The following is a 16,289-nucleotide window of genomic DNA, read 5'->3' on the forward strand; positions in this document are numbered from 1 at the left end:
CCAGTGCCACAGTCACGCCCTCGTCACGTAGCGAATTGGCTATAGCGAGAACTGTACGCCTGCGCAAAGCCTGCCCTTCTCCACCCCGACTTTCATCACGTGTTGGGGAGAGGGGCGGCGTCACGTCGTTTCTGAGCCTGCGCCAACCAAATCAACTGGCCAGTCAATCTCTTACGGCTCCACCCTACGCCTATATCCGGGCGAGCGTCGGATCGCATATAGTTCCTCTGGGTGGCGGCAAAAACCGAGGTGAGGCAGCTGGGGCCTTAGCCTCGTAAAAGTTAAAACCTGTATGTTTCAGCGAATAATGAAAACGGAGTCTGGATGAAAGACCCCACGACTCTTGATCAGGCATCCAGTACACTAGCCGCCCAGCCAGGCACTCGCTCCGCCTCTTCGCTCCCATTGGCCCTAAGCGCCGCCCGGCAGCCCTGCGGTTGGCCAGGCCGGGCCTGTGGTGTCCAATAGGCGGCGGCGCCGGCTTTCCCGCGGCTGTTCGCTGTTTCAGTGGGTTGTGGCGGTGGCGGCGGCGGCGGTTAAGGGATGTAACGGTCGCCCGGCTCCGGCGTGACGATGGCGGCCGTAGGGTCCGGAGGTTGTGCGCGGAACGATGCAGGGGAGAAGCTGCCCTCTGTCATGGCGGGAGTTCCGGCGCGGAGGGGTCAGTCCTCCCCGCCGCCCGCCCCACCGCTCTGCCTCCGGCGGCGGACGCGACTCTCGACGGCCTCCGAGGAGACGGTGCAGAACCGGGTGAGAAGCTGCTCGTCATGTCTACCCCAGTTCCAGGCCTCCTGGGTTTCCCCTAGTCCCGTCCTGAGAACTGTGGCCCCGACTATCAGTCCCTGGCCAGTCCCCTCTGGCTGTTCCCTGCCTGGCTTCGTCCCCTAAGTCCCGCCCCTTTAGCCATGGCCCCTCCCACTTTCCCTCTCCTCGTTGCATTCCCGGCTCCACCCTCAGCGTTGGAGTAATTCCTGGGTTCCTCCCTGGTTCCCACCACTGGGGAATGCATTTTGCTTCTGCAAATCACAGCCTAGTCCTCCTATACTTTAACGTGTTCTATCGCCTTTAGACGTCACGATCATAGCTCACTGCAGCCTCACTGCCCTGGCCCCCGCTGGGTCATTAAGGTCCCTTCGAGGGTTTAGTCCAGAGTGTTACCTGCCCCAACTCTTCCTCGCTTCTACCTCGCCTTCTCTCACCTTCTGCGGTCTCTATCCTTTTTCCTCACCAAGGTGGGGATTCTTAATCCATATTGTCATTCAAAACTATGACAAAGACGTAAGAAGTTATTTATAAAATCTCCCCAGTGCTGCCTGGGGAGGAGGGCGCACAGAACAGTTCCCTAAATTTTGAGACAGAAACACAGAAGGAAATGATTTCACAGTAGGTAGAAGGAATTCCATTAGCACAGCGGCAATTAAAAAAAATTGTTTTCCAGCTCTGTAGGCACAAAATCTGTTTTTATAAAATGGAGATGATAAGAACCATAGTATTGGTAGGGCGCGGTGGCTCACGCCTGTAATCCCAGCACTTTGGGATGCCAAGGTGGGCTGTTCACCTGAGATCAATTCAAGACCAGCCTGGCCAACATGGTGAAACCCTGTCTTTACAAAAAGTACAAAAATTAGCCGAGCTAGCACGCTCCTTTAATCCCAGCTACTCAGGAGGCTGAGGCGGGAGAAATCCCTTGAACCCAGGAGGCGGAGGTTGCAGTGAGCTGAGGTCACGCCACTGCACTCCAGCCTAGGCGACAGAGTAAGACTGTCTCAAAAAAAAAAAATATATATATATACTATTGCATTGGAAAGAAATGAAATTTTACTTGTGATCTTCTTGGCACAGAGTCCAGATAAAGGGAGGATACCTGGTAGCTGCTGGTGGAGCTTGTTCCTGCCCCATGACTTTCTCCTGCACTGTGATTATACTGCCCACTCCTGGCTATAGGGCTCTGGCTGTACCTCCCATGTCCTCCCTGTCACCAACGTTCAGTCACACTGGCCTGCTTTTGGTTTTCCTGAGGCTCCATATTCTTTTCTGCCTCCTTAGCCTGGGCTTTTTGCTGCAATCTACCTGGCTGGCTCCTTCCCATCCTTCAAGTCTCAGCCTGAATGTCGCTATCTGGAAAGGCCTTCTTGAACCCCATTCTAAAGCAGACACCCACCTTCATCTCTCACCCAGCACCCTATACGTCATAGCCTTTATCTTATATGTTCCTGAAAGTGCCTTTTGAGCTATTAAACTACATATAACAATATCAAATTCAGAGAGGCATTATAGCAAGGTGGCTAAGAGAACAGACTGGGCTGGGCGCGGTGGCTAAAGCCTGTAATTCCAGCACTTTGGGAGGCCGAGACGGGCGGATCATGAGGTCAGGAGATCGAGACCATCCTGGCTAACCCAGTGAAACCCCGTCTCTACTAAAAAAAATACAAAAAATTAGCCGGGCGAGGTGGCGGGCGCCTGTAGTCCCAGCTACGCGGGAGACTGAGGCGGGAGAATGGCATGAACCCGGGAGGTGGAGCTTGCAGTGAGCTGAGATCCGGCCACTGCACTCCAGCCTGGGCGACAGAGCGAGACTCCGTCTCAAAAAAATAAAAAAAAAAATAAAAGAGAACAGACTGGTATGGTTGGACCCAGGCAGCCTGAGCTTAAACTTTAGTCCTGTTCTTCCTGGTAGTTTATGAACTTTGCTTTTTCTTTTTCTTTTTTTTTTTTTTTTTGAGATGGGGTCTTACTCTGTCATCCAGGCTGTAGTGCAGTGGAGTGATCTCGACTCACTGCAGTCTCAGTCTCCGTGGGCTCAGGTGATCTTCCCACCTCAAGTCTCCTGAGTAGCTGGGACTACAGGTGCATGCCACCATACCTGACTAATTTTGTTTTGTTTTTTGGTAGAGACAGAGGGTCTCGCCATGTTGGCCAGGCTGGTCTTGAACTCCTGAGCTCAAACGATCTGCCTGACTTAGTCTCCCAAAGTACTAGGATTACAGGAGTGAGCTACTGTGCCCCGCCAAGTTATGAACTTATCTGTGCCTCAGTTTTCTTATCTGTAAAATGAGAATGATGTAGAAATCTTTCATAGGGTATTTGTGAGGATTAAATGAGGTCACATATCCTAGGCACTCAGAACAACACTGGCACATGGCAAGTACTCTATTCATGTTAGCTAATACTGATACTATAACTGTGTATTTGGGGTAATATTTATTTTTCTTGTTTGGCAGTACGGAGTTGATCTGTCTTGCAAAGACCTAGTCTAAAAATGACCATTCATACCAATGCCCAGTAATGCTGATCGACAGATAAGACAACATGAGTGCCATGGCTTGGTTGTTTATGTTGGAATCCTGGCGCTACCCCTTCCTGGATGGGTAACCCCTCTTGGCCTCTGTTTCCTCATCTGTTTGGTTCCTTTGGTTTTTTTTTGGTTTTTTTTTTTTGTTTTTTTTTTTTTTTTGAGACGGGGTCTCGCTCTGTCGCCCAGGCTGGAGTGCAGTGGCGCGATCTCGGCTCACTGCAAGCTCCGCCTTCCGGGTTCACGCCATTCTCCTGCCTCAGCCTCCCGAGTAGCTGGGACTACAGGCGCCCACAACCGCGCCCGGCTAATTTTTTGTATTTTTAGTAGAGACGGGGTTTCACCGTGGTCTCGATCTCCTGACCTTGTGATCTGCCCGCCTCGGCCTCCCAAAGTGCTGGGATTACAGGCTTGAGCCACCGCGCCCTGCCGGTTCCTTTGTTTTTTCTTTTTCTTTTTTTTTTGAGACGGAGTCTCGTTCTGTCACCCAGACTGGAGTGCAGTGGCTAGATCTCAGCTCACTGCAAGCTCCACCTCCCGGGTTCGAGCGATTCTCCTGCCTCAGCCTCCTGAGTAGCTGGGACTACAGGTGCTCGCCACTTCGCCCGGCTAGTTTTTTGTATTTTTTAGTAGAGACGGGGTTTCACCGTGTTAGCCAGGATGGTCTCGATCTCCTGACCTCGTGATCCGCCCGTCTCGGCCTCCCAAAGTGCTGGGATTACAGGCTTGAGCCACCGCACCCGGCCTTCTTTTTTTTTTTTTTTTGACAGAGTCTCACTCTGTCGCCCAGGCTGAAGTGCAGTGGTGCCATCTCAGCTCACTGAAACCTCCGCCTCCTGGGTTCAAGCGATCTTCCTGCCTCAGCCTCTTGAGTACCTGGGATTACAGGCATGGGCCACCACACCTGACTAATTTTTTTGTATTTTTAGTAGAGACAGGGTTTTGACATTTTGGCCAGGATGGTCTCAAACTCCTGACTGAGCCACCACACCCAGCCTTGTTTAAATTTTAAATATTACTGTTCATGTGTTTTTTTACTTGTTCAAATCTCTCAAATTTCGGGACTATGAATCTGACGTGGGGAAACTGTCTACCTTTGGTCACTACTGTGTCCTGTACAGCCCAAAGTGCTGACTTTGCAGCCAGACTGCCTGGGTTTCTACATCAACATTGCCATTTGCAGATGTAGGATCTTGGGCATCAGACTTCTTACCTGTAAAACAGGGGTGATAATAGTGCCTTCTACTTGGCTTGTTGTGGGGATTCAAGTCTTTTATACATATAAAAGTACTAAGAGGCCGGGAACAGTGGCTCTTGCCTATATAATCCTAGCACTTTGGGAGGCCGAGGTGGGTGGATCACCTGAGGTCAGGAGTTTGAGGCCAGCCTGGCCAACATGGTGAAACACCATCTCTACTAAAACAAAAATTAGCTGGGCATGGTGGCCTGCGCCTATAATCCTAGCTACTCAGGAGGCTGAGGCAGGAGAATCGCTTGAACCCGGAAGGCGGAGGTTGCAATGAGCCAAGATCTCACCACGGACTCCAGCCTGGTGACAGAGCAAGACTCTATCTCAAAAAACAAATAAACAAAAAAAAGTACTTAGAAGCTTATACACAGGTCACCTTCTCACCATGGCATTCTCCCCCTTCCCCTGCACTCCTGACCTCCTTATCTACTTTCTTCTCTCTTGCACCCGTCATTACTTGGCATCTGTTTCACATATTTGTTCTGCTTCTTTTCTATGTCCTACATACCCATCACCAGTAGGACATGAGCCCCACGAGGGCAGGGATTTGTCTCTTCCTCACCACTCTGTGCTCTTCACCTAGCGTCGTATTTGTCAAAGGAATGTTGAGAGAACAAGTGTTAGCTGCTGGTGGATGGCATGGCCACAGAAGCTCAGTGAGTGGGTGTTGAATGCAGCAGGATCTGAATGGGTGGCCAAGGCAGCTGCACCATGTGGTGCCAGCTGGGGCAGGTGCCTCTGACTTGGGCTTTTTCTTTGCAGGTGTCACTCGAGAAGGTGCTTGGCATCACAGCCCAGAACAGCAGTGGCCTAACCTGTGATCCTGGCACAGGCCATGTGGCCTACCTGGCAGGGTAAGCAGATAAGGGCCTCGATGTCCAATCATTGCTAGGGAATTTGGAGCTTGGAGCCTGAAGCCATCTGTAAATCACTCTGAGCCTCATCTTTTTCACCTGTAGAATGTGGATAATGGGGCCTGCTTCTGAGAGCTGTGGAGAGGATTCCATAGCCCCCTCTCTGTCTAGAACAGTTCCTGGCATGTAGTGAGTGCAATGAAAGCCTTTATTATGACTACAGGGGGGAGGTGACAGCGATCTGGGAAAGACAGGTGATTAAACTCCACGCTGTGGTGTCAGGTAACCTGGATTTGTGTCCCAGCTCTGCCATGTATGCTGCTCTCTGAGCCTCTTCCTCTGCCTCTGTAAAACAGAGCTCGTGACCCTCTCTGCTTGCATAGTTGAGAAGACTGAAGAAGACGCTACAACTGTTCATTCCATAAATACTTATGTAGCCTGACACTGTGCTAAGGACGTCCCCTCTATGGGTTTGTTTCCTTATCTATAAATGGGCCTAAAGAGTCCTGACCTGACCTGGCAGTTGTGAGGATTTAAAACAATTACATCTCTCTCTCTCTTTTTTTTGTTTTGTTTTTTGTTTTGTTTTGTTTTTTTGAGACAGAGTCTGGCCGTGTTGCCCAGGCTAGAATGCAATAGTGTGAATAACAGCTCACTACAGCCCCAACCTCTTGTGCTCAAGCGACCTTCCCATCTCCACCTCCCACGTAGCTGGGACTACAGGCACATGCCACCACAGCCAGCTAATTTTTTTTAGTAGAGAGGAGATCTCACTCTGTTGCCCAGGCTGGTCTCAAATTCCTGAGCTCAAGTGATCCCCCCACCCCCTACTCACAAAGTGCTGGGATTGTAGCCAGCCTAAGGTCTTTATTAGCCTAGGGCCTGACAGACATTACCTCAGAGGAAGTGCTGGTTTCTATTTAAGAACATAGTAATGTTAAAGTGCCCTAGAATTCTCAGTGTAAACACCTGGAGGAATGGGAGGAGGAGGAGACCAGAGAGAATCTCTGTGCAGAGGGAGCTTGTTTATTTGTGGGCTTTTCTGGTGGGAATAGAATCATCCCAGGACCCCAACACTCCCCGAAGTTGAGGCACATTTTCCTCTTTCTCCCCAGCTGTGTGGTGGTGATTTTGGACCCCAAGGAGAACAAACAGCAGCACATCTTTAACACTGCCAGGTAGGCTGAGGCCTGGGCCTGGGGGCAGGGGTGGAACCAGGGGCTTGGCACACCTCCCCTCCCCCGCATAGCCTGGAGGTACTCATGGGTAGGTGCTCACTCATTCACTCACCTGTTGGCTCAGCAGCATTTGCCTGTGTTGGATGCTGTTCCATGTGCTAGGGACACAGCAGTGACCACAGGAGAGGAGAATCTCTGCTGGCTAGAGTGAGACAGACAGTAAACCCGTCAGCAAATTACTGGCTGATCATAATCAGTGCTGTGGAGGAAATGATGGGGGATGTCTTCGGGCAGGTTTGTGGGCAGATAATAGGAGGAAAGCCTTATCAGAAGGCTCAGGGAATGCTGCCTTGACTCTGAGACCTGAAGGAAGTGAGAGGGTGACCCATAAGAAGCTGTAGGGAGAGCGCTTCAGGCACGGGGGACAGCAAGGGCAAAGGCCCTGCAGTGGTAAGAATCTCGGTGCTTTAAAAGCAGCCAGGGATCCGGTGCCTGGAGAAAGGGAGCAGGGGAGATGAGACTGGAATAGGCAGAAGCCACATCCCATAGTCCTTGCAGCCTTGGAGAGGGGCTGCAGAGCATGCTGAGTGCAGAGAGCAGCCACAGGAGGGCGCCACAGGCCAGGGATGTGCTTTTCACCCCCAGCCCTCCAGCAGCTCTATTCCCTGCTTTGCTTTTCTCCACAAAATTTGCTCCCATCTCTGATATGCTGTCCAATTTCCTCATTGATGGTTTTCACTGTGGGTCTCCATTCCTCAGTGTGAGCACTCTGAGAGCAGGGACTTTCTCTGAGTTCATTTCTGTGTCCCCAGCACCAAACAGCAGTGTCTGGCACATTGATGGCTATTTCCTAAGAGAAAGACTGAACATGATTTGGGTTTTAGAAAGATCCTTTCAGCTGTTATTGGGGGAGGACCCGCTCCTCTGCCTTGGTGCTAACTGATCACTGTGTTGCCCTGGGATGTGGTCCCAATAGGGCTGTGACCTTTGAAAGGCATACCGTGTCCCTCCTTGGCATAGCTGAGGCTCTGCTCCTTTGGCCCAGTTCTCCACGTGAATGGATAAGGAGTGGGTTTTCTCCTGCCCTTATGGTCCCTAAGATACGGTCCTTAAGCTACGGCAGGTTCTTGTTATCTGGCAGAAGTGCATTCCCTCTTGAAAGTGGCTTTTTGGACCTTTTGCTCCTAACTGTGGGTTCTGTTACTGGTGATAAGGGCAGAGCTGGGTTCCATTCCTGGCTCAAGCATCTATTCACTGTGGAATCTCAGGTGAGACACTTCTTTCAGAGCCTTGGTCTCCTCTGAAAATAAAATAGCTGCTGGTAATTGGGAGAGCATTCGTAAGGCAGCAGCTACAAATCAGAGTCACACAAACTTGCCCAATACAGTGTGTTTTAAAGGTTGGATGAGTGGACAACATTTCAATTTTTTTTTTTTTTTTTTTTTTTTTTGGAGACGGAGTCTCGCTCTGTTGCCCAGGCTGGAGTGCAGTGGCCAGAACTCAGCTCACTGCAAGCTCTGCCTCCCGGGTTTACACCATTCTCCTGCCTCACCTCCCGAGTAGCTGGGACTACAGGTGCCCGCCACCTCGCCCGGCTAGCTTTTTGTATTTTTTAGTAGAGATGGAGGTTTCACCGTGTTAGCCAGGATGGTCTCGATCTCCTGACCTCGTGATCCGCCCATCTCGGCCTCCCAAAGTGCTGGGATTATAGGCTTGAGCCACCGCGCCTGGCCCATTTCAAGTTTTTTAACACAAAAATCCACATGTCCCTCTTGTTTGGAGAAGTGAGAAATTCTGGCCTCTGGGGCCCAAATTCCCCTGTGGCAGTGATGGACTGAGCTTAGTGACATTTGTCAGGCCCGTTGTGGCCAGTTCCTCACACCTGTGTTGCCTTCCTAATCCCTGTAGGCAGTGGTGTGGGTGGCCTGGATTTGTAGTAGATGGCATGCAGGTGCCCACCCTGGGCCACCAGTGGGTGTGCATTAGGAGGTGGTGTGGCCAGTGTGGGGGTTTTCTTTCCAACTGCATATCAGAATCACCTGGTCCCTATGCCTCACCACAAGAGAAAGCCAAATCAATTGATCTGGGATGAAACTTGGGCATTGGCAATTTTGAGACTTTTTATATTGAAATAATTTCAGACTTAGAATAGTACAAAGAGCTCATATATACCTATGTACCTTTCACATATTTCCCAAATGTTAGCTTTTTTGTTTTTTGAACACAGAGTTTTGCTCTGTCACCCAGGCTCAGCTCACTGCAACCTCCACCTCCTGGGTTCAAGCGATTCTCATGCCTCAGCCTCCCAGGTAGCTGGGACCACAGGCATGCACCACCATGCCTAACTAATTTTTTGTGTGTTAGTGAAGACGGGGTTCACCATGTTGCCCAAGGTGGTCTCAAACTCCTGAGCTCAGATAGTCCGCCTGCCTCAGCCTCCCAAAGGTTGATTACAGGCGTGAGCGAGCCCCTGCACTTGGCCAAATGTTAGCATTTTACCACATTTGCTTTATCATTTTTTGTCTATATACATATTAATTTGTTCTGAACTATCTGAGAATCAGTTGTAGACATGATGCCTCTATATCTCTAAATACTTTAGGCCAGGCACGGTGACTCACACCTATAATCTCAGCACTGTGGGAGGCCTCAGAGGCAGGAGGATCACTTGAGGTCAGGAGTTTGAGACCAGCCTGGGCAACATGGCAAAACCCTGTCTCTACTAAAAATACAAAAATTAGCTGTGCCTAGTGTCAGGCGCCTGTAATCCCAGCTACTCGGGAAGCTGAGGCAGGAGAATTGCTTGAGCCCGGGAGGCGGAGGTTGCAGTGAACCAAGATTGCGCCACTGCACTCCAGCCTGGGCAACAGAGCGAGACTTCGTCTCAAGAAAAATAAAGTAAAATAAAATAAATACACTTTGGGAGGCCAAGGCAGGTGGATCACCTGAGGTCACGAGTTTGAGACCAGTCTGGACAACATGGTGAAACCCCATGTCTACTAAAACTACAAAATTTAGCTGGGCATGGTGGCAGATGCCTGTAATCCCAGCTGCTTGGGAGACTGAGGCATGAGAATCGCTTGAACCCGGGAGGTAGAGGTTGCATTGAGCCAAGATCACGCCATTGCACTCCAGCCTGGGTGACAGAGCAAGACTCTGTCTCAAAAAAAAAAAAAAAAACAATAAAATAAAATAAATACTTCAGTATGTATTTCCTACAAAAAAAAAAAAAAAAAAAAAAAAAAAGACAGTCCTTCTAAACTGTAATATATCCAGCAAAATCAAGAAATGAAAATTGGTATATCACTCCCATTCACTCCCCAGAGGGCTGCATTCAGGAGTCAGCCTTTGTCCCATGAATGTCCTTTATGGCCAAAGGGTTCTGTCTGGAATCACACATTGCATTGAGTTGTCCCCTCAGTCTCCTTCAGGCTGACGTGGCTCTTCTGTCTTTTCTTGACTTTCAGAATCTTGAGACTTTTTTTTTCCTAAGACAAAGTCTCACACTGTCACCCGCCTGGAGTGCAATGGAGTGATCTCAGCTCGCTGCAGCCTCCACCTCCTGGGTTCAAGCGATTCTCTTGCCTCAGCCTCCTGAGTAGCTGGGACTACAGGTGCGCACCACCACTCTTGGCTAATTTTTGTTTTTTGTTTTTTGTTTTTTTTTAAGTAGAGATGGGATTTCACTATGTTGGCCAGGCTAGTCTCGAACTCCTGACCTTGTGATCTGCCCGCCTCGGCCTCCCAAAGTGCTGAGATTACAGGCATGAGCCACTGCGCCTGGCTGATCTTGACACTTTTGAGGATTGTAGATGAGGTATCTTGGGTTTATTCTATGCTTCCTCAAGGGCAGACTCAGGTTCTGCATCTTTGACAGGAACAGACCAGAAGGGGTGCTGTGTTCTTCCCAGTGCCTCCTCTCAGGAGGTCTCCCGTGACTGGTGGTGTTCACTGGGAGCATTTGGCCAAGGTGTTGCCTTCCAGATTCCTCCACTTCAAAGCCTCTCTCTTCACCTTTGTGATTAGCAAGTATCCTGGGGAAATCTTTTCTGAGACTGTGCAAATATTATCCTGTTCCTCACCAAAGTTTCACTCAACTTATCTTAGACTTTGACACTTTTCAGATGCTCCCCAGGGAATTATAATGTACAGCCAAGACTGAGAACTACTGGCTTAGAGGTCAGGGCTCTGTCCTTTCTGGTTAGTTAACCGTAGCATGGGACTTCCCTGTGTTGCAGTCACCTCATCTGCAAAGTTGGTTCATGAGAGCCCTGACTCCATGAAGCATGTGTGAGGAATCAGTGCAGTGATGGCCACACAGCATTTGCTAGAGGGCCAGGCACAAGGTCGGGGCATGCGACAGGTTAGAGGTGGCTACAGACAACAGAAACCCCTCCACAGCGTAGCTTAAAACCCAAGGGCATGCTCCTCCTGCACATCTTAAGTCCGGAGGTGGGCAGCCCAGGGGCTGTGTCTCTGAACACCAGGGACCCCACTTTTTTTTCTCTCTCTCTCTCTTTTTGAGATGGAGTCTCATTCTGTCACCCAGGCTGGAGTGCAGTGGCGCCATCTCAGCTCACTGCAAGCTCCGCCTCCCGGGTTCACGCCATTCTCCCGCCTCAGCCTCCCGAGTAGCTGGGACTACAGGTGCCTGTTACCTCTCCCGGCTAATTTTGTTTTTGTATTTTTAGTAGAGACAGGGTTTCACCATGTTAGCCAGGGTGGTCTTAATCTCCTGACCTCGTCATCCACCCGCCTCGGCCTCCCAAAGTGTTGGGATTACAGGCATGAGCCACCGCACCCTGCCCCACTTCTTTTTTTTTTCCAAGACGGAGTCTTGCTCTGTTGCCCAGACTGGAGTGCAGTGGTGCGATCTTGGCTTACTGCAACCTCCGCCTCCCGGGTTCAAACGATTCTTCTGCCTCAGCCTCCCGAGTAGCTGGGATTACAGGCGCCCAACGCCACACCTGGCTATTTTTTGTTTGTTTGTTTGTTTGTTTTTTGAGATGGAGTCTCGCTGTCTCTCCCAGTGTGGAGTGCAGTGGCGTGATCTCTGCTCACTGCAAGCTCCACTTCCAGGGTTCAGCCATTCTCCTGCCTCAGCCTCCCGAGTAGCTGGGACTGTAGGCACCCACCACCAAGCCCAGCTAATTTTTTTGTACTTTTTAGTAGAGACAGGGTTTCACCGTGTTAGCCAGGATGGTCTCCATCTCCTGAACTTGTGATCTGCCCGCCTTGGCCTCCCAAAGTGCTGGGATCACAGGCCTGAGCCACCATGCCCGGCCTATTTTTTTGTATTTTTAGTAGAGATGGGGTTTCATCATGTTGGCCAGGCTAATCGTGAACTCCTGACCTCAAGTGAACCTCCCACCTCTGTCTCTGAAAGTGCTGGGATTACAGGCATGAGGCACCGCACCCAGCCTCCATTCCTCTCTCCTTCTCTTCCACCCCATTTATTGTGAGGCTTCTGGTCTTGAAGTCACTTTATGGCCCAAGATGGAGTTCTGGCTGTTCTGTGCTTATTTCAGGAGGGGAACTGGTGGGAAGCGGGGCACACATCATGTCAGTTTACTTCTCCTTGGCCAGACTGAGTCATGTAGCTGTACCTGCATAGCTGCAAGCATGAAACTGGGATTATGTCAGTGAGGAAAGAGAGACAAGTGGATATCCAGGACGCAATTTGCCCTGTTTGCTGCTGTAAGGAACCACGGGAAGCCTGGGAAGCAGGTTGACTTGATGAATATTCCATGAAGTTGCCAAAGTCTCACTTAGTGACATTTACTTAGTTGTCTGCACGCCAATTTACCATCTCACGTAGGGAGACAATTATTGTTAAGGAACAAAGGTAAAAACAAGATTAAAAGAGAGCGGGGAGAAGAAGGAAACCATACAATCTCAGAATGGTGAATCTTGCTGCCAGAAACCTGTCAGCTAGCCTGTTCATTCAAGTCCTTGTGCAGGCTAGCTAGGAGTATCAGAAACATTTTGGCTGTTTATGGATTTTCCAGAATATCTTGAGTATTTATCAGTGGAGCACATGCTGCAGGCTACCTTGATGTGATGTCTGCCAGGATCCTCCCATCAGCACCACCCCTTTAGTTAGGCCAGGCCTGTACCATTTCCTGCATCTCTATTTCTCAGTGTTATAGGGTGGGTGGGGTCTTAGGGTAGCCACTGCAGCAGAGAGAGAAGAAAGCAGGGTCCCCATACAATGTCTGCCCCATTTGGGTTTGGTATCTCAGGGTCGAAGGGGCTTTGCATTTACCCCCATTTCTCTGTGTGCTGTGCTGGGCACGCCAGCAGTACTGGCTCTGTGGGAGCTGCTTGAGCTCACCTCCCCTGGCCTCTTCTGAGGCTTGGGAGGCAGGAGAGGGCAGAGTCCTATCAGAGCCGCCAGGATGGGGTCTGACTGGCCACCCTTAGCGGAACCAGTGATCAGCTCTTTTCTTTATCCCCAGAAAGTCTCTGAGTGCTCTGGCCTTCTCCCCTGATGGGAAGTACATAGTGACAGGGGAGGTGAGTCATGATCACGATTAAGTGGGAGTGGGGGTTGGGGGGCCTCAGGAGCCATTCCTTATGCTCCCAGCAGGCCTGGGAGTCCCTGGAATAGCTCCTTCCTGGGCCAGAACAGCCCCGTAGCAGATGGGGGAGATGGCTTTTGGGCACACCCTATGGCAATGCAATCTTCGGCCTTGACAACCCCTCTAGCCCTGCCTGGTACAGAGCCCAGCAGCAGTAATGACCCCACCTTCCCTAGAATGGGCATAGGCCTGCTGTGCGCATCTGGGATGTGGAGGAGAAGAATCAGGTGGCGGAGATGCTAGGCCACAAGTATGGTGTGGCCTGTGTGGCCTTCTCACCCAATATGAAGCACATCGTGTCCATGGGCTACCAACATGACATGGTGCTCAACGTCTGGGACTGGAAGGTAAGACCAGCGGGCCTGTGGCAGGCAGCCAGCTGCCAGAGCATCCTGTGTCTTGGGCACTGGGAGAGCTACATGAGAGGACGCAGTAAAGTGCTCACTCACCCAACACATGACAGCTATTGAGCACCTGCGACATGCTGATCCCTTACTGTAAGGCACAAGATAGGTGCCCAGCTGGAAGAATTATAAATATTTTTATAATGACCAGCTGTGACCTTAGCCAAGTGACTTAACATCTCTGTGAGTCTGTTTCCTCCTCTGTTAGATGGATATAGTGCTACTTATCTTGTTGAGTTGTAAGACTTTAATGAGTTGATAAGCACTGGAAGACTGGGCTTTGGAACAGCTGTGGAGCTGGCAGAAGTGGGTACCAAGTCCTGGCTCTGCCCATAACCCACTATGTGACCTTGAGCACATGACATCTTCCCCTCTGAGCCTAGGAGGGTTGGGGAGAGGCGCCTCCCTCATGGGGCTATTGAGGGAATTTCATGGGTTATCCTGTGAAGGGCTCAGGGCAGGGCCCAGAGCAGGAGCCCCATCCGTGACAGCCATAGGTTGTGTTGTCCTTACATCCCAGCCATGACTGTCCCCAATACCATGTGTGGGCTGCAGAGCTTAGACCCTTGGGAGAGCTCTGGAACATACTCTCCTGGGGGGACCATTCCAAGCCTCTGTCCCCTCCTCTGTGGTGAGGAATGAGCAGGTTGCCCCACATAAGTTTCCCCATACAGCAGCTCCCTGGAGGGTCCCAGGAAGACAGACTTGGAGTGGGGACGAGCAGGGAGGCCCAGGCAGTCCAGTGGAATGAGTGCTGGCACGAGCTTTGCACTTATTCTTCCAGAAAGACATCGTAGTGGCCTCCAACAAGGTATCTTGTAGAGTCATCGCCCTCTCCTTCTCAGAGGACAGCAGCTATTTTGTCACTGTTGGGAACCGACATGTGAGGTTCTGGTTCTTGGAAGTCTCCACTGAGACAAAGGTGAGTTTCTGTCCCTGGCCCTTTAACCAGGCCCTGAGGGAGTCACCATCTGTGGCAGCATGGCCTCCTGTTTCTCCCTGGGATTTGAGGGCAGCGGTCTCGGGCCATTTGACCTCTCAGGGGCCCAGCTGCTGCTTCTGGGCCTACTCTCAGGGGGCTGATGCACAGGCCCTGCCAGGAACCCCCTGACCCTGGGACCAGCTCTCATTCTTGGACTGCTGCTTCCAGCCCCCCTGTCCAGAGTGGCAGGGTTCTAGTGTTTCCTTCTCCTCCATTTGGAAGAGCTTCTTGGAGTTCTCCTGTTTCGTTGTGTCCTATCATCTGGTCATGCAGGACCCATCGTGGCCCTGTTGGGGGCTCAGCTGTGTGGACAGTATCTCACTATGCCCTCTGTGTCTCCAGGTGACGAGCACAGTGCCCCTTGTAGGGCGCTCAGGCATCCTGGGCGAGCTACACAACAATATCTTCTGTGGTGTGGCCTGTGGTCGGGGCCGGATGGCAGGCAGTACCTTCTGTGTGTCCTACTCGGGCCTCCTCTGCCAGTTCAATGAGAAGAGGGTGCTGGAGAAGTGGATCAACCTGAAGGTACCACCTCCCTCTCTGCCATCAGTTGGACAGGCTCTTTCTCATGATACGTGTCTGCAGGAGTGTTCATCAGTATTGACCACACAGGTTTTGCTTATGTGACTAATGGTGAATGACACCCCCTCTCTGAGCTTCAGGTTCCACATCTGTAAAATGGGAGTACTGCTGCCCTCCCCACAGAGCTGATAAAGAAGTCACGTGAGATAATATAGGCAGTGAGCACCGTGCTTGGTAACCTGAAATGGGCTCAAGGTGACAGTTTTTTTCCCATTACTATTTGATCTACTTCACATTTCTCTTCTCCTTTGAGCACTCTGGCTGGTAGAGGATTGCATTTTTAAAAACTCAGAGGTATCATTGATTTAATAACTTTTCAATCAAAAAAGACTACACAAAATGCATGAACTTTTATTTATTTTTAATTTTTTTTTTTTGAGATGGAGTCTTACTCTATTGCCCAGGCTGGAGTGCAGTGGTGTAGTCTCGGCTTACTGCAAGTTCCGCCTCCCAGGTTCAAGCGATTCTCCTGCCTCAGCCTCCCAAGTAGCTGGGATTACAGGCGCCTGCCACAACGCACAGCTAATTTTTGTATTTTTAGTAGAGACAGGGTTTTACCATGTTGACCAGGCTGGTCTCAAACTCCTGACCTTTAGTGATCCACCGGTATTGGCCTCCCACTGTGCCCTGCCATAAACTTTTAAACTAAAGCATGATCTATCGATACATTGCAGAGCTTCTTTCCTTTAGTATCTGAAAGTTTGTGTCCAAGCTATTTTCCCATCTGGAATCAGTTGCCCATTTGGCTATCAGCCAGAGCGTTGTGGTTTTCTCTCCTGTTCCTTGCTTGCCTTTGTAACTCACTCCAGAGATCACCTTTGAGGTTAATGGCGTGTGAAAGAGTTCCAAGTTTTATATTTGTCCTAGTTGGTTAAACATCATTTTCTCTTTTTCAAGCAAGTGAAAAGCTTTCAATAGATAGATGTTTAGTTCCTAAACACTAAATGACTCATCAATTAAGTCCCTCTAGATTTGGAAAAACTCCTTAAACTGCGTCTAGAGGTCTAGCACTTCCTAGTAGGATAGACAGTCCTTTCTAGATACTATAACTTTTTTCTTTTTTCTTTTTTCTTTTTTTGAGACGGAGTCTCGCTCTGTCGCCCAGGCTGGAGTGCAGTGGCCGGATCTCAGCTCACTGCAAGCTCCACCTCCCGGGTTCACGCCATT

At 50.3% G+C, this 16,289-nt stretch overlaps 1 protein-coding gene across 6 annotated transcripts in view; it reads left to right on the forward strand.

Moving 5' to 3' along the window:
* Positions 1–111: 111 nt before the first annotated feature.
* Positions 112–16,289, forward strand: part of LOC105495641 (WD repeat domain 62) — a 53,129-nt gene continuing 36,951 nt past the window's right edge. For 5 of the 6 annotated variants that reach the window (XR_011617468.1, XM_071086401.1, XM_071086403.1 and 2 more), the window contains exons 1-7: positions 574–750; positions 5,304–5,395; positions 6,511–6,573; positions 13,032–13,089; positions 13,331–13,501; positions 14,343–14,480; positions 14,883–15,065. Coding sequence is in view for 5 of the 6 variants with exons in the window: in XM_071086401.1 (XP_070942502.1) it covers positions 574–750; positions 5,304–5,395; positions 6,511–6,573; positions 13,032–13,089; positions 13,331–13,501; positions 14,343–14,480; positions 14,883–15,065 (882 nt within the window). In the remaining variant the exon portion in view is untranslated. Of the gene's footprint in view, positions 250–573; positions 751–5,303; positions 5,396–6,510; positions 6,574–13,031; positions 13,090–13,330; positions 13,502–14,342; positions 14,481–14,882; positions 15,066–16,289 lie in introns of those variants that run through there. The other variant, XM_071086405.1, reaches the window with a different exon arrangement.

This window comes from Macaca nemestrina, chromosome 20 (assembly GCF_043159975.1).
Source record: "Macaca nemestrina isolate mMacNem1 chromosome 20, mMacNem.hap1, whole genome shotgun sequence".
Lineage (NCBI taxonomy): Eukaryota > Metazoa > Chordata > Mammalia > Primates > Cercopithecidae > Macaca > Macaca nemestrina.